The sequence below is a fragment of the Mya arenaria genome, chromosome 1, assembly GCF_026914265.1.
Source record: "Mya arenaria isolate MELC-2E11 chromosome 1, ASM2691426v1".
Lineage (NCBI taxonomy): Eukaryota > Metazoa > Mollusca > Bivalvia > Myida > Myidae > Mya > Mya arenaria.
The window spans coordinates 38,308,019-38,331,536 of NC_069122.1; the positions used below are offsets into that span (position 1 = coordinate 38,308,019).

General features: G+C 35.1%; 2 protein-coding genes across 2 annotated transcripts; both read left to right on the forward strand.

The window, feature by feature from the left end:
* The first annotated feature begins 4,573 nt into the window (after positions 1–4,573).
* Positions 4,574–9,419, forward strand: LOC128226903 (uncharacterized). The gene is made up of 4 exons (XM_052937018.1): positions 4,574–4,679; positions 5,032–5,096; positions 5,639–5,738; positions 9,079–9,419. Exons 1-4 carry the CDS (start codon positions 4,574–4,576, stop codon positions 9,417–9,419), a joined length of 612 nt encoding a protein of 203 aa, XP_052792978.1.
* Positions 9,420–12,407: 2,988 nt separating this feature from the next.
* Positions 12,408–21,810, forward strand: LOC128233258 (interferon-induced protein 44-like). The gene is made up of 6 exons (XM_052947001.1): positions 12,408–13,059; positions 15,085–15,149; positions 17,889–18,089; positions 18,827–18,958; positions 19,232–19,403; positions 20,382–21,810. The coding sequence occupies exons 1-6, from the start codon at positions 12,510–12,512 to the stop codon at positions 20,723–20,725; spliced, it is 1,464 nt and encodes a 487-aa protein (XP_052802961.1). The 5' UTR covers positions 12,408–12,509; the 3' UTR covers positions 20,726–21,810.
* The last annotated feature ends 1,708 nt before the right edge of the window (positions 21,811–23,518 follow it).

A 23,518-nucleotide genomic window follows, 5' to 3' on the forward strand; every position in this document is an offset into this window, starting at 1 on the left:
GAAACTTCATAAATAAGTATGCGCATATTTGATATTTTTATCTCCATTTTGCAAAAATTGAAATCACATGATTTTTTCAAACGAACTTGTATTGCTTGAAAATTAACGTGTCAAATTAAAAATGCTACCCACGGTAAGATGAAAATAAATCCGTTTGATGGTGGTAATCATTCAACGGCGCGTCGTTTGGACTCCACACACATTGACCAACCCAACTGCGTTCATACCCCGATAATGACATCAACCCCGCAATTCATTCCTTAATTTAAATACGATTACAGTTGACGCCATACACGTTTGGGGATAAAGCTAGCCTTCAGCTCTACGACACGAGAGGCGTAGCGGAGTCGGACACATTGGACCTTATGCAATGCAATTTCATACTTGACGGCCACGTTCCGGATTTTTATGAGGTAGATGTTAAATTTATTTATTCTATCTTGAGATTATCAACTTTAACCGGTGCATACTGATAATATCTAGGGTGATATCTATATCAAGCTTTAAATGTATGAACTACAGGGGCAAACCCAGCATACATTGATTTATTTGTTTAAAATATGATTAATGCGAACATTATCAATAAATGACAGCCTTTTTGCAATGAACATAACGAAAGTAATTTCACGTAACATTCTTAGAAAAACATGATTTATGGGTACTGAATATGATGGATGATGTTGTTGGATTTGTTTTGCAGATGTCACCCACACATCTCTTAAAATGTGACGACGCCGAATTTCGTCATCAAGCCGCGTTAAAAAACAAAATCCACTGCGCTGTGTTTGTATTGGATGATTTGACTGTTGGCGATATGTACAAGTCAATGCTGCAAAAACTACTGTCCTATCGGGATCTATTGAACAGAAAGGGTAAATATAATATTTATGGATAATTATAAACAAACTACTTTCACTGTGGTTTTCACGAAACAGAATACCTTGGGTCGAAAAAGGTGTTTTCATACATTTATTAGAGGCTACCTTGAAAAAGAAAACCTTTTGAGGTGTATTGCAAGAGAGTACCGGCTTTTTATCATCCCGTGTGGCTTTTTGGAGAATATCTGCATTTCTATATGAATATGAGCATTATACCTAATGCAGATTAATTCGTAGAAAGTACATTTTGTTTAAGAAATATATCAATAACACATTTGTTTCAAGCTTAAAGATGCACTCTTACTCCCAAATAAGATTTACCGCAATAAATAATATTGTTTTAATATTCCAAAAAGGATAAATAAATCGAAAACAATGGTTCTTATGACGGATATCGAGCCTAAATTAAAAGAAATTAGCATAAAACACGGTATCTTTACCTAATGAGACTAGAGTAGATCTTTTAGCTTTCACCAATCATTTAATATTTTTGCGCCTTCTGCTTTTGAATACACGGTTAAATCTTGTTATGCGTAATTAATATTAATTATGCATTATTTATTAAGTAGTTAAAGGATAATCACTCAAAATATGTTTGTAATACATGTGTATGTATTGATTTCGAATAAGACTGCCACTTTAAGTGTAGTGTGTATACATGCATAATGCATACGTGCAGGTTTTTGAACTGAAGAAATTTTTCATAATTACATGTATTCTACTTCTAGGAATACCACAAGCGGCGTTGATCACAAAAATTGACAAACTCTGCGAGCAGTCGGCTGAGAATAATAGTAACACTTTCCTTAGCCCAGCAGTCAAAGAGCTTGTTTACAATGCTGCGGACCTACTGAATCTTCCACGGAACAGCATTCTGCCTGTTAAAAACTACGAGGAGGAAATGGAAAGCGACGAGAACATCAACATCCTTGCTCTGCTTGCTGTCAGACAGATCCTATTCTTTGCGGAGGATTATTTGTAAAACATGAAAGATAAGCAAAGTAGAAGTAGGGGAAATGCATATAGCGGTCAGGCTCATAGTGATGTGCACGGATCAGACACTGCCTAAATATTTTCACAAATAAACGTAGAAAATGTTAAAGACATTAAATGATTAACTTTACTGAAAAAGAATACCAATAAGTATACACTGCTTAAATAAATATATACACATGTTAACATTCTTTTCACCGTCAAATACTTACGGTGTTCGAACTTTAATTAAAACCGGCAGTGTTGAGGTAGTAAGCATTTGCATGTGACCACTATGGAAATTAAACAATGATTTCAAATGATTTTCAAATGATTTTGACATATTTTGTATTCAAATGTAACTTAAGCTTTGTTTAAACAAGTGATTCATTCGCATACTTTTGTTTAAGACGTATCCATTTGTTATTACCTATGTACGTTGTAGATTGTTGAAACAGTATGAATTCATCATATTTTATCTATTCATATTTACTTTGCGATGTAACCTTAACCCCATTAAACAACTAGTGTAAGCCTTGTACCAATTGTTCTTCGCCACGAAATGGCGACAATTAACAAGACCCATACAAGGAAACAGCTTTGCTTCAGCAATAATTCTAATTGTATGTATGTATGCTTATAACCAACACTAATTCCCTGTAAACTCCTTTATTCTGAATACAAATAAAGTCCAGTGAAACTTGAAAGTCTCAGAGTTGTACTGCCCTCGAGGTGGCTTCCATTGTGGGTTGATTCCACTCACACCTCGTCCCCCTGCTTCAGTTTCAAGATAACGGTTTCCCGCCCTGAAGGTCATGGTATTGGTGGTATGTATCGACTGCCGCGTCAATCACGTTCGCGCTGTTTAGAACAAGCTCCGTCCACATGTAGTGATTGGCGTCTCGCTGGCCAATGACAAACGTGAACATGTAGGTACCGCCTTCCGGGCATGTGAAAACACCGGTGTTGGGACTATAACCTGTACCGTCGTTGACAAGAACCTAGAAAATTGTTAAACACAGTTTATATGTTTCCATTTTTATTGATGTTTTGTTTGCATTATGCGACAAATGAATATATTAAAGGAAATCACTATGTCAAATCAAAATTTAGTTGCTTTACACGTTTAAAACAAATGTTCATAGCTTTGATAAGCTATACATGAAGAACGCTTTGAACATGTATATATGTGGGGGGAATATAGCTGCGTATATCAGGAAATAGTATTTTCAAGGTTGATGCCCTTGCTACCGTTTTATGGTGACGAAATCCACCATTATATTATCATTTCAGTAAATAGTTATTATGTAGAGCTGTTCAAATTGTCTATACTACATTCACATTCAATCATCGGACGTTTGTTATGTCAATTGCATTTTAGGGCTTTTGACACCACAAAAGACTCTTTCCTATCAAAGACGTCAGCTACAAACCACAGTATTTTCTAAAGCTAACTTGTATGTTTTCTTTACAACATAAGGATGCCAGTTTCATTCTTTGCGTGAAAGATTACTTACTTTATTGAATTTAAGCGTCTGGTGCTGTCCTAAGGTGACGTCATGGTCCAAATATGCCGAAAACACAATACCACCGAATCCTGTGAAGAAAACAATGTATCGTATAAGTAATATATAAAGCGTTTACATCTAATGCTGTAAATTTGTCAAATTAGAAAACGTTTCTGAAAAAAGTCTGGTGATCCACTTGACATCAAATGTAAAAGTAGCAGTGCCAACGCGAGCCTAAAACTGTAGGAAAAAAGTTCACAAATGAATGACCAGTGCAATCATTTACTTCTATGGAAATAAGGACCTGTCATAGTAAGTTTAAAGATTACTCCCAAATAAAGTTAACCACAGTTTATACAATTGTTTAGATATACCAGAAAGGAAGAATAAATGTCGAAAACAATGGTTCTTATGAAGGATCCCAGTCTAATTTGAAAGAAATGCGCAGAAAAAAACGTTATTTCTACCTTATGAGATGATAGTAGGTTACAGTAAATCTTTTAGAAGTCACCAATCATTTAATATTTTAGGGTTTTCAGCTATTAAATAAACGGTTACAATCTTGTTATCAGTAATTAATATTTTCCATAAATGCATTATTCAGTAAATCGTTAAAAGATTGATCACCCAAAGGTTATGTTTGTTATACATGTGTATGTATTGATTTTTAATAAGAGTGTCACTTAAATGATAGAAATGTTCATCTCCCCTGCGTAAGGGGGTTATAATGAATAATTGGAGGAACGTTTCAACGTAATATTTATTTTTATTCGTTATTCAAAGAACAAGAATTTATCAATATATGGCTAAGAAAGGTAAATGTCTTCATTGATACCAACTTGAAATGTTCTAGCAGTATAAAATTTTATCAAGAGCGCCGATTTATCAACGATTACCGATTGGCTACACCAAACTTGGACCCACACTTACAGTCTTGTACAACAAGGAGGGTTCCGTGTACGGAGGGTACACCGGGCTTAGCTGGCAATCATCTAAACTCCTTTTAGATATAACCGACGACGCGCATTTCTATATCAGTCGTATTTTTCTGGCAATAAGATCTCGAAGAAATTGCCATTAAAGAGCGGACCTTCAGCGATTTGTTTAGTTGCCGGTCATGGGCCAATCTTTGGTAACCGCTCATCTCCTGACTTATATACATTTTTCGGTGAAATACAAAAGTCTTTTTCGGAAGAATACAACCTGAATGGAAACATGGATACAAAATTCGGTAAGAACTATAAAACAGGAGGGACAACGTCCAAGGAAGTCAACCACGGACACATCAGAGTGACAGAGTTGGAGGTTTACGCCGTCAAAGGTAAAGCAATGTATTCGTTTGTGCATTCTAGTATATGTTATAAGTTTATAAAAACATTCTTTACTTATATATGATATATATGCTCTAATCAGTATTTAGATTTTGTAGGTGTATAATTTTAAGATACATTTAGTTGTACTTGTTGTTGCTGATAGATTTTATGTACATTTAGTAAACGTGTGTATTTTAAAGTAAATGACACAACTTCAACTTGTTAAGTTTAAGTATCTTTTTTTCTTTCCTAAGATACTAACACTTGACAAGTTAAAGTATATATAAACTAAAACAAGTTATTCAATTGAAAAAAATATTCATTAATACAACACGATATGTTCAAATATTTTATTTTTAGATGGCCAAAGACAAAAGCCAAATTTGCCCACTACATGGCGGAAATCTGCAGAATGGGGACCAAAGGTAAACGCATTCAAATTATTTTTGTTATGTTTTGATCAGTTGTATTCATGTTTAGAATTATGTAAAGGGCATCGAGTGTTACTTGGCTATATGGATATCTCTATGAACGTATATGTGTAAACCCCGTTAACTTATCCGTGAAAGTTGGTTCCGGTTTGTTAACGCAAGTTCTAAACTTGTTAACGGAAAACATTTATGTGTTGGCTCTTGATATATCGTCTGTCCTCTTAAAATGTACTCAGTTTATAGCATTTGTGTTTAATATTATGTAGGGACACTCACAACGATTGTAACTTGGCCATATTACTATGTACACACACGCATAGTCCCATGTTCAATAACATTTGAATAAAACTTGTATCTGATGATAACTACTAACACTTGAAAAACTAATGCAGCCTGTTAACATTAAATGTATAATTCCTGTTTTGGATTGGAGAATGATTGTAAACTGAAAATTAAAAAATGATAGAAGGTGCCGGAATGATTAAAGCGCTCTCGTAGTCCCTAATCAAACACATATATTGTCATTGGTTTTGCAGTTGCTTGGGAGTTTGAAAGAAGATGTAAAAGGCATCCAACCGCCAGAAGAACTTGACGTGCCACATTTCAACATTCTATTGATTGGGCCTTTAGGCTCGGGTAAATCGAGCTTCTGAAATTTGGTGTCATCTGTTTTTCGCGGGAGAATATCACACCGGGCAAGAGTTGGTGGAAACTCGGAAACAAGTACAACAACCATGGTAAGCATCAAGGATGCGTTGGAAAGGTTAAATATATTTATGCAATCAAAGAAACTAACATAACGGATAACCATTGATTCTCATTTACTTCGTATTGTGTAATTGTGTGCTCGGTTAAGGAATATCCTTTCTCCACACTACTTTTATGACGTAAAAAGACTTGTTACAAACGTTAATCAACGTGAATGAAATCAGAAACGATTCTTAAAATGGGTTTTGTAGGGACTCATGCAATAGTCAAATTGTTAACATTTATTGAATGGCTTGTCGGTCAAACCTATTTGCAAGGAAAGAGCAGTGAACCATTGTACGATGCCGAAAGGCGGAGGGCAACAGGTTTCTTGGTCCTTTCCCTACTTATATTGGCATTATAAATATTTATTTAAGTTTTCACAATAAAAGTTGACCAAACAATGTCAGGATGTGATTCAAAGTGTACCGAGCACCGGCACAGTTATCTTGTTACTGGGCACAATGTAAATAAACACCTGTTCCATCAAATTAAGTACATGCCTCGTAATATTGAAGCACATGTCTTTTTTTAAATTAAAATGTCCCAAAATAAACTAAAAGTATTACTTACATGAAAAGTATAGATAAACACGAAATGTGTTCTTTTCCTCGATCATACTTTCTCATTAGTTCAAAAGTAATTGAATATAATTTCTGTTAATGTTACTCCATATGAAATACTAATTTAGCAAAATGAAAGAAAAAACAATAACCCAAAAGAAAAGAACTTTCGACCAGTCATATTCCAAAACTGTCTGGATTGTTATTAAAGGCGCACAATATGCGTTGAATTAAAATAAATCAATGATTTAATAGCATTATCATGTTCATCTCATTTGATTTTAATGATCATTACGAGAAATAAATTTATACAAAAGCCAAAGCGATAATTTGGCCCTTTATAACTAGATAATGTGTGGCCAAGTAGCCATTAATTAAAAACAAACATTTATTATGGCTTTTTATTTTTATCTGTACTATATGCTTTTTATTTTGATCATTGAAGTCAAATGAGTTAAAACATGAAGATGCATAAAAATAATTCTTCCCGTTTCTTGTATCTCAGTACCGGGGGCACGTTTAACTTAATCATTGAATGTAAACCCTTTATTGACGAATGATGTGATACGTAGATGTGTTAAACGGTTACAGAACTATGAAGGGACTAGAATAACTATATTTAGGCTTTCTATGAGCGATTTCTAAGTACTTAGTACGTTTGAAGCAAAGGAATTGTAAAATGTCGCACCTCTCTATAAGAAACAGTAATAGCAAGTTGTAGGCCTACACATACAAAAAAAGTTGATAATGAAATTGAAACAAAGATAACTCTTAAAGGCGCATTATATAGGCCAATGCAAAAACATTTCTTTTCAGAGTATATGCATGTTCATGTTAAATTAATTTGACTTTTATGACCAACATAAAAAAGGCATATGATTTAGGAACAGATAAAAAGTTATTATCCTTCATAAAAAACCTGCCCGCCTATCCGCCGGTCTACCTGCCTACTGTCTACTGTCCTTTCTGTCTGTCTGTCTTCCTGTCTGTTTGTTTGTGTATTTGTTTGTGTGTCTGCCTTTTTATCTGCTTGACTGTCAGTGTATATGACTATCTGTATTTATGGGCATTTATCTGGCTTTTGCTTGAATGTTTGTCTGTCAATATGTCTGTCTGTCTGCCCGTCCGGCTGCATGTATGTCTATGACTAGATTATACTCACTAAACATACAACGTACAAAAAGGTTATTAATTACACCTGAACTAAATTATATAATCATCCGACCTATAAAATACAATTACAGTTGACGCCATACACGTTTTGGGACAAAGCCAGTCTTCAGCTGTATGACTTTTATGAGGTAAGCGAACCAATTTTATAGGGTAACAACCTGTTAGTTTTACAACAGATAATGTCATGTCGTTCAGAACTTAAAAATAGTAGTAGTAGAAGTAGCAGTAGTAGTAGTAGTAGTAGCAGCAGTAGCAGTAGCAGTAGCAGAAGTAGTAGTATTAGTAGTAGTAGTAGTAGTAGTAGTAGTAGTAGTAGTAGTAGTAGTAGTAGTAGTAGTAGTAGTAGTAGTAGTAGTAGTAAACATACTTTCATACATTCAATAAATGGCGGCGTAGTAATTTGGTCATGCATGTATGCCCTGTTTAATTTAAAAGTGTTTTCATGCAAAAGCTTTTATTATTATGAACATGGATTTATTAATAAAAGTGCATTGATTAATGTTCATAAAATGTTTGCACTAAAACCGAATGCATAATAAACTATAGAACTTTTTCTCCACGAACCGGAAATAGAAAATTGACAGCTTAGTCTTAAACTATAATTTTGCCTGAGGGGCGTCGGGCGGGTAGCGGCGTAGAAAAAACACTATTTTCAAAACAGTGGGTACTTAGAAAAAAATACTAATAAAATCCTCAAAATAAGCATAAAAGAAACAGAAAATTGTTAATATCAGTGCTTCGCCACTCGTGATTTTTTTTCCTATGAAAAAACATGGCCATTATGGTGCCTTAATAACTTTCTGAGGCAAAGTTTAATGATTTAATGTATATAAAGATAGTGCAAGAACAGTCAAAATAGTATTATTTCTTACCAGATGACATCGACGAGCCTGATATCAAATGACGATGCGGATTTTCAGCATAGGTCAAAATTGAGCAACAAACGCACTGCGTTGTATTTGTTCTGGACGGTTCGACATTGGGCGACATTTCAACGCCTATGCTGCACAAACTGAAAACGTATCGTAATCTGTTGAATAGAAAAGGTAAGGTATCTATCTCAGTAATAAGGATCAATAGTCTAATTGTTTTACATAATTGTAGAAATAACAACGGTTCGTCAAAGAACTTTAAATTTCGCTGTCTATTTGTCTCATCACACGAGGGATAAAAACGCCTTTGGCTACAATGGTTGAACTTGTAGAGTCATGATAGCATTATTGTTTCAAGCTACGAGACGGTAATTCCTTCATTTATCGGTTAACTTATTGTAATGAATGTGTGGTCTGAGTTGGTGTTTGTATTTGTGTATGTGGTGTTTATACGTTTGTGTCTCTAGTTCATTGTTGTTTGTGCCGATGGCTTTTGCCTCTGAAAGGGATTGTATTTGAATTATTGACTACTGGGCTTGTCTCTGTAGTTTTGATTGTATGATTTAATGTATATCTGAGTGAAAATGTATATATATATTTCGACATCCTTCAACATTTCAGAGATACCACAAGCCGTCTTAGTCACAAAGATTGACAAACTCTGCGATAAAACGGATGAAAATGTTAGTAACACATTCATCAGCCCAACGGTGAAGGAGGTAGTCGAAAAAGTATCAGAGCTGTTTAAATTCCCACGGAACAATATTTGGCCAATTAAAAATTATGAAGAGAAAGTAGAAAGTGATGAAAACGTCAACATCCTTGCTTTGCTTGCTGTTCGACAGATCCTGTTTTTTGTAGAGGACTATTTGGAAAACATGAAAGTGAAGCAAAGTAGGGGAAGTCAGAAAGGAAAGGCAAAGCAGGCTGAATGTGAGTTGTTCGGGTCAGACACTGCTTAAAACGTATAATGATATGTTTTTCAGAAAATGAATTTGTGTGAAACTGAATTTGTATCGAACGTCAATATCAACTACAAATGCCATGTCCTCTCATGTTTAACAAGACTAATATCAGACGCAGTCTTGACGATAATGTCGTCATTGTAGATGTATATGATACGACTAAACAGTGACTTATTATATTTGCGTTATACTATTCCTTTTGATTTAAAAACAGTATTCATGTTGTTTGATTACGCGTCTTCTTCAATAACTGTTTGTTAACATGAGTCCATATATTATTGCTACATACTTTTTCTTGTAAGATGTTTCAGATATTACCCATGACAAACAGTTATATGTTAAAGGTGATGTTAAAGTACTTTATGCCTTTAAATGCATTGGTCATGTGTGCAAAACAAATACAGTTACTTAAATCGTTCTGAAATAATATCAAATCTAAGTTTAAACTATTGATGAAATCAGTTAGATACGTAGTGAAATGATCGCAATATTTTACAACATATTAGAGCAAGCCTGGTACGAGGTTTTTGGTATAACGAAATGGCGACATTTAGTAACACGAACGATACCTGAACAAAAGCGTCACTTCATCAACATAGCATTTATATAGGAATAATTATTCATATCTCGTTTATAATAATATACTAGCGAAAAGCGTAAATGCGCATCAAAGGAATCTTGCTGGAAATCATCGATTATAAATTGTTGTGAATCCCCTACATTAACATACCTACATGTGGTCAAGTTAAAAAAACCATCATTTTAAGCTTCTTTTTGGTATGTGTTGTAAACGAAATAAGTTTTTTTGTAGTGCACAGTCACTTTATTAATTGATTAAGTTATTACACACGCATAATGTTATACAGAAGTTTTGTTTACATGTGTGCATGTCATTGCTGATGTGGAAATTAACGACTACACGTGGATTTTTTAAATGAGAGTTCCTATAGCTTATGCCAACGTATTATTGTATTATTAAAATGATAGAATTGAATGCCATTCAAAATTTATTATAAAATACTGTAAACACATTTTCCAGCCATATCTGCATCTCGTTGATCGGCTGAGATGTTATGTAGATGTAACACCTGATTTCTTATAAGTATGCACGAGGTAGGTACTGCATTGATGCGCATGAGTTTCTGGTGGTGTTGGTTGTCATCCGCTATGGTTGAATTGTGGCAAATACTATCATCTTGTGATGTATTATTTAAAGACTCTGGGGTGTGTTGCTTTGTTGTTTGGCACTATGTTGGTGATGGTGTTATTGTTGATCTTGATCTTGATTGTTTCCATGTAAAACTGCGTCAATGATTGTATTGAATTTCGAGATGTTTATAATGTATTTTGAATGACGTTTACTATCATGCATCGGACTGCCTATTTCATATTAAATACAAAACATTCACCAGCGTCTGTGTTGAAAAGTCATGACCACAATATCAAAACTACCAAAGTCAGTTATCAGCCTCATTCTGAACTCATTGCACCATAGAAACGCATAGCATAGTTTGTAATATTTTTCTGTTGTTTTTTTAAACGCATAATATCATAGATAATAATAATCAAAATAAAAAAGTCAACATTACAAAGAAAAATGATTCCGGAGGAAAAATTGTACTTATGGGTAATTTAATATTTTTGAGGTTTTACTTAAGTACATTTTGCGCTATAAAATAAGTTTCTTTAGAATTTTGAGCAATGATGTTTATCAACAGAGTGCATAAGAGAATACCCTTTAAAAAAGGTAATTTTGAATAATGCAATGCGGTTATAAAGAAAAATTCGTTGACCTTAATATTGATAAAAAAACTTCAGTATTTTCTCTATATTTGCACAGCAACATTTCCGATCCTTATCAGGCAAGACCAGTTCATCGACATATTTTATTATTCAAAACTGATTTTTATTTTTAGTCATTTTTAGTTCAGTTCATCTAATACTAATATGTTTTTGACAAAAAAAAAGTTATTTCCTATTTAGTTCAATCAAGTAAACAACACCCTTTTATATTTCTTTCGTATGCAATTTTATTTGTGTAAAACCAAAACCAATAATTCGTGGGTTCGATTCACATCAGCGATGAGTTTTCTCCATATATCAAGACGGACACCAGTAGTGGTTTTCACGAAAGAAACAGCCTCGAGAGTGATTCATATACGAGTATACAGAGCTGTATTTGAAATTTTGGCATAAATCAATAAATAAACTATAAACTGAAGGTCACGTTAAACTCGAGAGTTCTCAAATCACTTTTACTTTTAGCTTACTAAGAATATATATATATATATATTATAAAATAATGAATAAAAGTGCACAATATATGATATTTATTAAAGTATTTATCTACTCTAACAGTTCTGTTTCAAATAATAATTAATTACAGCTTGGCACATATTCATGCGAGTATGTTTTAGCTGTATATGCATTTAAACTTGGGGGGGGGGGAACAATTGTCTGAATGTATGAATGTATTTATATTCTATAATTTCAAATTGAATCTATTGAACATATATTTTAAAATCGATGGAACGGAACGGGTGTAAAAATTAAGGCAGTATGCGCAAAACATTTCAACGTTATGTTTCAAAAATAAAAGTGTTCGACGCATTCAGCCCTAGTAGACAATTCCGATGCTCCATAGCTCTCGTGAAAAACGTTACTGACTAGTTATCAGCCGAGGTTAAATGAAATTATTCCAATCTCGCCCTTGTGAATTATATCTGTTGTTTTTCCTGTTGAATTGCGCCAATAAGTTATCAAGCATTTTTACCATAAAGGTAGATATGTTCGAACCAACTTAGGTTCAGCTGAAAAACTTTGTATAATACAATGATGTAATCATCAAACTTGATCTGGGCTTAATGGCGGAATATGAAATCAATATAATAAAAGTAAAAACGAATGAAAAACATTGCCTGTGTAATAGTGCAGGTTATCCTAAGTTCGTTAGAGTTGTCGTTCTTTCTTCCCTCAGAACAAGGAAGTAAATACTGTTTATTGAAGGTGTAGAGTTTAAAAACATGATATTATAAAATAAGGGCATTTTAAAGAGACATAGAGTGTTTCTGAAGTTTTAATTCAAATATGGGTAAGAGTTTAACAGAAAAGGACTTTGATCAAGTTGAATCCTGGATCGGAACTGGGACCAAAACATTCAATCTTCTGTACAGCATAACAAGGGACGGCTGTGACTCAAGTGTGTTTCATGAGAAATGTGACAACAAAGGACCAACACTAACAGTCTTGTACAACAAGGAGGGTTCCGTGTATGGAGGATACACAAGTGTTAGTTGGCCCACATCGAAAAGAAAACCATTGGATCAAACTGACAATTCTGGATTTTTATACCAATTGTATTTTTCTGGCCTTAACACGCCTAAGAAATATTCAGTTAAAAGCGGACACACAGCCATTTGTTCAGCATCATACTTGGGTCCGGTATTTGGAAGTGCTAGCGCGCATGACGTATATACATTTAGTCACGAAATTCAAAAGTCTTCTTCGGGAGAATACAATCTGGATGGAAACATGCATACACACTTCGGTTGTAATTACGATACCGCTGGAATATCATCCAAAGAAGTCAACAACGGACACCTTAGAGTGACAGAGTTGGGTGTGTATGCCGTCAAAGGTAAACACGGAACTTTAAATTGGTATTTGCAAATCCTCGTATATTTAAAAAGGGTTACACAAAAGTGAGCCTTTATGGTGTTTTCTGTCCTACATCATAACTATGTAAACATACTTGAGATATGTGTACTGGTTCTTGCTGGTTCATTCGTATTTATAAATGTTATTATGCCCTCCTTCGAAGAAGTAGTATAGGAAGAAGGGGTAAATTGCTTTGCACATGTCGGTCGGCCGGTAGGTCGGTCCGACGGTAGACCAAAGGTTGTCCAAGTGATGACTCAAAAATTTCTGGTCGTATCGTCATCAAACTTAATATGAAGGTTGGGCCTGACCAGTAGATAACCCTTATTGACTTTGGGGGTTATCGGGTCAAAGGTGAAGGTCACAGTGACCTTTAATGGTAAAATAATTTTGAAGCTTGTCCGAGTGATAACTCAACAATGCCTAGACCTATGGTCATCAAACTTGATATGGAAGTTGGGCCCGACCACTAGATGACCCCTATTGTTTTGTGTGTCATAGGCCAAAGATCAAGGTCACAGTGACCTTGAATGGTAAAAGGTTGTCCAATTGATAACTCGACAATGCCTGCACCCATAGCCCTCAAACTTGACTTGTATGTTTGGCCTGACCAGTAGATGACCCCTATTGTTTTGTGGGTGTCATCGGGCCAAAGGTCCAGGTCACAGTGAACTTGAATGGTAAAAGGTTGTCCGACTGATATCTTGATTTTGCCTGCACCCATTGTCCTCAATCTTGACTTGGATGTTTGGCCTGAGCAGTGGATGACCCCTATTGTTTTTGGGGTCATCGGGCCAAAGGTCAAGGTCACAGTGACCTTGAATGGTTAAAGGTTGTCCGTGTGATAACTCGACAATGCCTGCATCCATGACCCTCAAACTTGACTTGGAGGTTGGGCCTGACAAGTAGATGACCCCTATTGTTTTGGGGGGTCATCGGGCTAAAGGTGAAGGTCACAGTGACCTTGAATAGTTAAAGGTTGTCCGTGTGGTAACTTGACAATACCTGCACCTATGGCCCTCAAACATGACTTAAATATTGGGCCTGACCAGTAGATGACCCCTATTGTTTCGGGGGGTCATCGGGCCAAAGTTTAAGGTCACAGTGAACTTGAATGGTAAAAGGTTGTCCGAGAGATAACTTGACAATGCCTGCACCCATGGCCCTCAAACATGACTTGGAGGATGGGCCTGACCAGTAGATGACCCCTATTGTTTTGGGGGTGTCATCGGGCCAAAGTTCAAGGTCACAGTGAACTTGAATGGTAAAAGGTTGTCCAAGTGATAACTCGACAATGCCTGCACCCATGGCCCTCAAACTTGACTTGGAGGTTGGGCCTGACCAGTAGACGACCCCTATTGTTTTTGGGGTTATCGGACTAAAGGTCAAGGTCACAGTCACAGTGACATTGAATGGTTAAAGGTTGTCCATGTGATAACTCGACAATGCCTGCAGTGACCTTGAATGCGAAAATGTTTCGAGTGGTAACTCGACAATGCCTGCACCCATGGCCCTCAAACTTCACATTTAGGTTTTTTGTGACCAGCTGATGACTCCTATGGATTTTTAGGTTATAGAGTCAAAGGTCATGGTCATAACACACTCTATCCTCACACTTTGAATGGTCATATTCTTAAAACTGCCTCAACGGCATCCAATGTCAGTGTCAAAACAGTTGTCATTTTGGTCCATGCATATTTCATTCAATTGTCCATATAATCCTGACAACATGGCGCTCAGGGGGGGAGGGGCATAATGTTTGACAAACATCTTGTTAATTTATGGTTAACTGTTTATGTCCATTCATGTGCACTATATAAATGCATGTACTGCATACAATTATCAGTAGCTAATAAAAACAAGATGATTAAATTTATTTAAATTATATGGCCATACCATCCGTATATAGCAGTGCACAATAAAAAAGTCTTTTACTATGCTTAATAATTTAAGATATAGATAATTGAATTATAGTTTTTAATCTATATGTTTTCTTATTACTAAGATGGCCAAAGAAAAACGCCGCCTTTACCGACTCAATGGCGGAAAACTTCAGAATTTGGGTCCAAGGTAAAGTTTATTAAATACGCCAGGATAAACAAAATTACGTGTGTGTTTAAGACCTCTTATTCAGTTCTGTTTTTGTTGTTCTTGTTGCTATTATAATTGTTATTTCCCCCATTCCAAAACAGTTAAATTCGTTTCAATATGTATTTTTACAAACTACAGGGACACGCCCAGTAGTCAAAACATTATAATTTTAAGATAACCCTACTTCAAATATACAATGCAAATGTGTAAAAAAAATCGATAAAAATACAACGCAGAAGCAACAGCGACAGACCACACTTGCGTCATATCATCAAAATAAACTTAATATCACTGACTGTTTCGGTAACCGAAACGGTCATCGAAAACGTAGTTAAGTTCACTATGTCCGATAGATTATTCACATCAGAGTAACTTGTTAAATATTTGTTTAAACAATTTCCAAATTTGTTCACAAACAGCAAGGGTTTTTCTATTCACGTTCTTCTAATTATGTGATCAGTATGCCACATTTATGTTCAGACGTATGTACCCAGCAAACACATGACGTTCGACCAACGTTGGATATAGGTTGCCAAGTTGGATTTAGGTCGCGACGGCGGCGATTTAAATACAACGTTGTATCAACGTCAAAATCACGAGGTCAGTCCGACGTCACAATTAGACATCGAACCGACGTTGTAATTTGGTTATTGTTTGTTATTAGTTGTATTTTCAAGTAAATAAATGATATACACATGATGTTACAAGAAGTTGATCGAAAAATCGTGATACTGCTGCAAATAAATATTAAAACTCGATCATTTTATTATTGATGTTACTTCGCTTGTCTGTGCCCTTGTTTTCTCTAATTGGAATATCCGCATGGTGTCGCATGTTTATATATTTTTTTCCTTCTTTTTTTGTTGTTGTTAAAATTCATATTGTTATACAAACAGTAGCATAAATAATTATATCGATAGCTTTTAATCATGTCATTTAGATAATTCCGAAAAAAATGCATGTTTAATTCCTTATCTTAAAATAGACGCGCGCAATTTTAAACCCATTCCGATCTGCCATATTGCTCATGAGGTGTACAAATATTGACGAGAGAGAAAGAGTCAATTACTCCTCTAGAGACTCGACGGTTCATGTTTTAAATAATACAACAAGGTAAGTTGATACAATGCATGTTTAACGGTTTATAGCAATAATTTTCTGGTGTTTTACAAGGTTGTTTCAATGAAATTTTAGCATACATGTAATTCAATCCGATTCGCCCTCAATTGCCATCGCGCCGATTTGTACTTTTTGGTATGAGAAAACAATGTCAATTGTTCTCTTAAATAATATCTGTAAATACTGGCATTTTTTGTGTAAGTTTGACTTTTGATCAGGAATAGAAAGGCCCATGTTTTTTACCATTGTTATTATTAAATTCACTGTCATCCAGCAAAATTATATATATTGTTATAAAATTCATATTATTCTGTACCTCCTTTTAACAGGTTTATGTCGGATGATGTATTGCCTAGCTTTACCGTGAAGGGGAAAAGGAGAAAATGACTTTCCAAAAGCAGTTTTTCAAGGTGTTCAAGGTAATACTTGCCAAGTCAAATCTGCTTCTTGAAAGTAATCATTGAATTATGTTATTATTAAAGTGAGTACCAGATATAGTATTGTGCATTCACCTCTTAAACAAATAGCACTAGTGCCCGCTCAAGGAAAACAAAGCAATTATTCACTGAAAATGATTTCATACGCGATAGCTTTGATCACAGATTCTAGTCACTGAAATAGGTATAACAATAAAAATAGAATAAAAAATACAGCAAATATTGTACCAAAACTAGAGAAATTTAGTTGTGTGGAATTTGATATCAAAACTATGTTTCAGCAGTCAATATTATTTTATTTGACAAGATTTTTTATGTATTTCAGCGTGACTCAAGTGTCACTGTGTTTACTGCTACTGAACATGAGATTGATGGGGCAATTGGATCCTGTCTGAAGTACGCTTCATATAGACAAGGAGGTGGAAGACGACGAATTGTTTACACAAGTTAATTAACCTACATCTTTAAACTTATAAATATATTATGTGTCATTTAATTTAATGTGCCTTTATCATTTAACACTTTTAGTGTCTGTACAGATTTGTTGTGAAAATAAAACTTATACATTCTTTGAGTTGTTTGTTAATTAATGTAGGTAAAATGCTGCGGTAATTCCTAATAACCTGTTACCTGTGTGGTATGCATGTTTATACAATGGGTTTTGGTCGTTATCACGACGTTGTTCCAACGTCGTAACTCCGACGTTGTTCCAACGTCGTAATCCCGACGTTGTTTCCACGTCGTGATTCCGACGTCTAAAAAACTTCCATTTTCAACCAATATACAACGTCTATTCAACGTCAGTATCTGACGTTTTTACAACGTCTTTCCAACGTCAATTGTTTGCTGGGTAGAGACATTGAAAGCTGCTTTAACATGATGGGCAAAGCACGTAAAGTTTCATGCTCAGTAACAATTTGAATCATACTATATTTAATCTTAAAATTAGTAGTGATAATCAAACAGCTTTAGAAACTGTCAACAAGCATGTAACGCGTGACTGTATCGTTCCTATAATTAAGAATTAAACACTGAACAAAGTGACAATATGATAGTTCGAAGAATAGCGTAACCCCGTTATTCTGATTTGACGACGCAAATATGTATATATGTAAATGCGTTTCCGTAGTCATTAATAACACAGAAACGTTGTTTTTTGAAGATGCTGATGAGCTTGAAAGAAGAAGTAAAAGGTATCCAACCCCCAGAAGGACTTGACGTGCCACATTTCAACATTCTATTGTTGGGGACTTTAGGCTCGGGTAAATCGAGCTTCTGCAATTTGGTGGCTTCTGTGTTTCGTGGGAGAATATCTCACCGCGCAAGAGTAGGTGGTGACGCGCAAACCAGCACAACAACCCAGGTATTTTTTTATTTCCCCCAGGCGAAAGAATTGGTATAAGGCTAATAATTTCCGTTGTCCGTCCGTCCGTTCATCTTTCCGTCTATCCGTCTGGATTCATTACTATTGAAATGCTTGACATAAAGTAATACATATGGAAAGTGCCTTTAACACAAAAGTAATTGCCTTTTAAGTAATGAACAAACGCTAATGAGTCATCGTCGGGCGTTTCCATGTGGTTTTTGGACAGAAATTAATGAAACTTGTGTGAAGTGTGTATCACAATAGTACGGTGGTGAACGCGAAAGATGCGTCTAGATCGGGTCAGTAACACAGGGTTTATTGCCGTTTAATTAGTGAAAAAGGCTTTAAAAATGTCTGTCCAACTATCCGGAAATGAATAGTTTGTGTAACAATGTCGGTGCAAAATTCGGCATAGAACGGCATCGGCGAAAAGGCAAAACGGGTTCCAAAGTTTATGTAGAGTTGATTGTACTTAATGATAGTATATTGGTCAATGTCACATATCAATCAAAATTCTTATTTTCCGTATTGGCCATGTAATTAAACAAATTACTATGCCTATTTCCCGTATCATCCCTGTAAAACAAAAGGTGTGGCTTATTAATGCTGATACATCGATGGCATATTTCTATCTATGGTTTTCTATATGAAATCGTTATTTAATAGAATTTCTCTGAAAAAATACTGGTCAACAAAGGTAGCCATGTTCACAGATCTTTTAAATACATTTTCAGTTGACGCCATACACGTTCGGGGACAAAGCCAGCATTCAGCTCTACGACACGAGAGGCGTAGCGGAGTCGGACACATTGGACCTTCTGCAATGCAATTTCATACTTGACGGTCACGTTCCGGATTTTCATGACGTAAACTATTAAATTTATATATTGCTCATTAAACATACTTACTGGATATATCCAGGATAATATGGGTTTATATTTATTGTATTGTTAACCTTTATATTTTTTAAACCACAGGGACAAACCAAGCATAAGTTTGTTTGATTGCCTAAACAGAATAATAATGCGAACATATTCCATAATGGGCAGCCTTTTTGCAATAAGCATAACATAAATACCTTTCATTAAAGTACAATAACATTATTTACGTGTTATAATATAGACTGTGTTTTTTTGTAGATGTCGCCCACTCATCTCTTAAAATGTAGCGACGCCGAGTTTCGGACTACACCGACTTTGAAAAACGAGACCCACTGCGCTGTGTTGGTACTAGATGGATCCACTGTTGGTGCTATGTCAAAGCCAATGCTGCAGAAACTTTTGTCCTATCGGGATCTATCGAACAGAAAAGGTAACAAAATTAATGATGCGCGGTATGGATATTTATGAACAAACTATTTCTAAAGGCCACCACAGTGCAAAAGTGGGTGGGGAAGGATAAAAATTAAAACGTTTGGTTGCTGTTAGAGGAACGATCGTTTTTGAGAGTAAAACAAACATTCTTGGTGACATGTTTAGAGATAGTAAGAAGTTTAATAAATTTTACAAAGGAATATTTTATCAGATTTATTATCAAATAGCATTCACATTCTTTCGGAAAAGTCTGTCGACATCATTAAATTGTTTTTGTGTCAAAATGAGCCAGACTATCTAATTAACAATGCCATGAGAGTTCTTGATGATATATTAACAAATAAGGAAGTTATTCAAAAATATATTTTTTTTAAAATACCTGCAATCACAACAAAGCCTCAAGACATTGTTGATTGGGTAGTTCCGCAAATTTTGACTCAACAACATCTTCATTTTGTATGAAGACATTTTCGGGAAAACGTAAAAGCCTTTTGATTGAAAAACTTCTTTCGTAAAAATGCTTAACTCACATTCATATATTGCAACGGATAAATGAATTATGCTTGCTAAATATTGTACCCAGAAACTTAAAAAAAATGATTTTTTTAAACATTTTATATTTTGATCCTTCAAACGACGTCTGCATTATGGCCGGCCCTTAATGCGATTTGACGAAACAGACTGTATATGCAATTCTTTGATCGATATCAGTGGTTTGATACATTTATTGCATGTTCCTTTGGTAATAAACCACTTTTAAGATCATATTATTAAGTCCATATGCCCCTCTGATTGGAAGTTATCTTTGTTTTCGAATACATATGAGATGTATGTCAAATGCAGATTACATTGCAGAAAGTACGTTTGGTGTCAGAAATGTATCAAAAGCACACGTATAGTAATATAGTGTGTGTATTATACATATATGTGTATTTATTTAAACCAAAGTAAATTTTCATAATTCTTCTTCTTCCAGAGATACCACAAGCCGCGTTAATAACAAAAATTGACAAATTCTGCGAGAAGTCGGCTGAAAATATTAGTAACACTTTCCTCAGCCCAGCAGTCAAAGACCTTGTTGACAATGTAGCGGACCTTCTGCAACTTCCACGGAACAGCATTCTACCGGTTAAAAACTACGAGGAGGAGTTGGAAATCGACGAGAACATCAACATCCTTGCTTTGCTTGCTATCCGACAGATTATGTTCTTTGCAGAGGATTATTTGGGAAACATGAAAGTGAAGCAAAGTAGGAGAGGTAAGGGGAAGGCAAATAGAGGCCAGGTTGATGGTGATGTGCTCGGATCAGACACTGCCTAAATATTCATATATTACCGTGGAAATCGATAAAGACTTCAGATGATAAACTTGATTAAAAACCAATACCAGCAGTACTTACAACATCATACTGCAAATGCGCTTGAAGGTGAAATGTTTGGATAACGCACTGCTTCACCGTTAAAAAGTTATGGTTTTCGATACTTGAATATTTGAATTTGGAATTCCTGGTGGCTACATATGGGCTAGGGTTTAATGTGTGCTGAATGAAAAATATGACACCTTGTGGTGCCAAAAAAGTCAATTCTTATCCGATTTTAGTTCAGATAAAAATATTCCAGACCACAATTACTTTATCTTAGTGGTTGTTCGGTAATTTGTTTTACATATCAGTAATCGGTAAGCAATACCTTTCAAATGATACCTGCCTTATAAAGGTCGCCATGCATCGGTTAGAATGAATGTTAGATTTGGCATGTGACCGCTGTGGTAACTTAACAATTATTTCAAATGTTTTTTTTACATCATTTGAATTTAAATTGTAACATAAGCTTTGTCTGTACAGGTGTATCCTTTGCATAGTTTTGTTTTGTTTAACATGTGTCCATTTATTGCTCCCTATGTACATTTTAGATTGTTGATACAGTATGATATTTTGTTTTCAGAGATTGTATTTACTCATTCTTAGTTATATGTAGTATATGCTGTAAAGATCATTTTAATACCGTTGTACCTTTGCAATTTGTAACAAATTATCTTATCTAACTAATATACATAATTTTGAATTAATTTCAATTGAATTTCGATTGTAAAACTATTCATATTTACTTAGAGATATAACCTTAACCCCATTCAACTACTAGCGTGAACCTTGTACCAATTATACTTTGCCTCGAAATGGCGACGAATAACAAGACTCATACAGGGAACAGCTTCGCTTCAGCAATAATGCTAATTGTTTGCATGTATGCTTATAACCAACACTAATTCCCGGTAAACTCCTTTATTCTGAATACAAATAAAGTCCAGTGAACGTGGAAAGTCTTAGGGTTGTACTGCCCTCGACGTGGCTTAATTCCATTATGGGTTGCATCCACCCACACCTCGTCCCCCTGCTTCAGTTTCAAGATGACTGTGTTCCCGCCCTGAAGGTCTTGGGATTGGTGGTATGTATCGACTGCCGTGTCAATCACGTTCGCGCTGTTGAGTACAAACTCCGCCCACATGTAGTGATTGGCGTCTCGTTGGCCAATGACAAACGTGAACATGTATGTACCGCCTTCCGGACAGGTGAAAACACCGGTGTTTGGACTATAACCTGTACCGTCGTTGACAAGAATCTAAATCAAAGCACTGAAAGTGCTGAGGGACGGTGTCTCTGGTGTATGTGCAGAAAAATATACAGGGAGAGCTGCCTGGTTTTAAAATTGTGTCGTTGTTATCATCTATTGACAGTTTGGTTATTTCAAGAGCCAACTTTCGTCATGCATGACAATTTTTATGAATGCATGTTAAGCAAGCGATCGCTTCGTACGAAGTTGAATGCGAAGATTTCTGCGACCGTTTTATTAACGCTTTCGTACGTTATTACTCTTCAAAATGGAGAAGGATCGGACGAAAATGTAAACAAACCGTAGATGTGAGTATACTAAAAAAAATCGCAAATAGTGATTTGATCTGCTTCGCTTTTCGAATAATCAAAATAGACATTTACTATTTATTTTGATAAATACAGTGGTTGGTAACGTTTTGTCGACTACGGTTGCTACGGCATGGTTTGACCCGTTTAAACAGCTGTTTCCTGTGTCACATTGCAATGTTGTCATGTTTATGACACATTTTGATACCAACTATATTCATTTCTTATCGCTTGTATTTTATAATTGTTATGGCGTTAACATGTTAAATAATCACATCCCAAAAGGTAAATGTACTATTACGTTCGTTAATTCTTTGTTCTATTCGATTGAAAACCCCGGAAGTACAAATTTAAGAAGGAGTTTAGTTAGCGAATATTATTTGAACTGTTTCCTTAAGGTATGTAAGTTTACACACTCAAATATGTTTTAATATACAATTCTATATACTAACCAGTATACAAATGATATTTGTCATTACAAATAGGTAGACCTATTGTCAATTACAGTATCCTCTTTGTTTGTTATTGATATGATTTATTAAGTTTTTCATTGCAGGCAATCTTTTGAAAGAAAAGCTCAGTCATCTGAGATGCAGTGTTGAAGCACTGAAAAGCATTGGGTATGACTGTATATCTCAGCGTATGATTAAACCAACTATTGCAAAAACTATGCAAACAGTAATCGGGGAGTAGGATTATTATTATATTTTTTAGTGTTATTAGACCCAGTCTTTCAAAAACAGATGCAATTGCCATTATAACATAGTATGAAATAAGAAAATACTTGCTACTGCTTCTTGCAAACTACCGATATTTTACCAATATATGTAATCTTAATACAAAATATCACTGTCAAGGCAGGCATTTCATTTGAATATGAGAAATGGCTTTTAAAAAACAAATTTGTACTGTAATGTTTTTTTTATCTCTTAAGATAAATGTGTACTTTTACAAGAAATATTATCAAGAATTGTATTTGAAAAAAATGTTAGACCATTTCTTTTTTATTTTACTAACAACTTTCAGGTTTTATGGATAATAGTAAAGATTATGTATCTTCTATTTTACAGGTGCCCATCATAGAGTGTTTCTCTTTGCCTGCAATCAGGATACATCAACTGACCTTTGAACTGTGTTTTCCAACTTGGGATTCAAACACATGCCCTCTAGGGTAGGAGAAAGTCAGACAAACACCT

Bases quoted from the DNA above. Each gene is read 5' to 3' on its own strand.
- LOC128226903 (XM_052937018.1), top strand. From the start codon at position 4,574: ATGGATACAAAATTCGGTAAGAACTATAAAACAGGAGGGACAACGTCC. The intron at 5,097-5,638 runs GTAAACGCATTC...TTGGTTTTGCAG, and splicing joins CTGCAGAATGGGGACCAAAG to TTGCTTGGGAGTTTGAAAGA. The intron at 5,739-9,078 runs GTAAATCGAGCT...TCAACATTTCAG, and splicing joins GATTGGGCCTTTAGGCTCGG to AGATACCACAAGCCGTCTTA.
- LOC128233258 (XM_052947001.1), top strand. From the start codon at position 12,510: ATGGGTAAGAGTTTAACAGAAAAGGACTTTGATCAAGTTGAATCCTGG. The intron at 13,060-15,084 runs GTAAACACGGAA...CTTATTACTAAG, and splicing joins GGGTGTGTATGCCGTCAAAG to ATGGCCAAAGAAAAACGCCG. The intron at 19,404-20,381 runs GTAACAAAATTA...TTCTTCTTCCAG, and splicing joins GGATCTATCGAACAGAAAAG to AGATACCACAAGCCGCGTTA.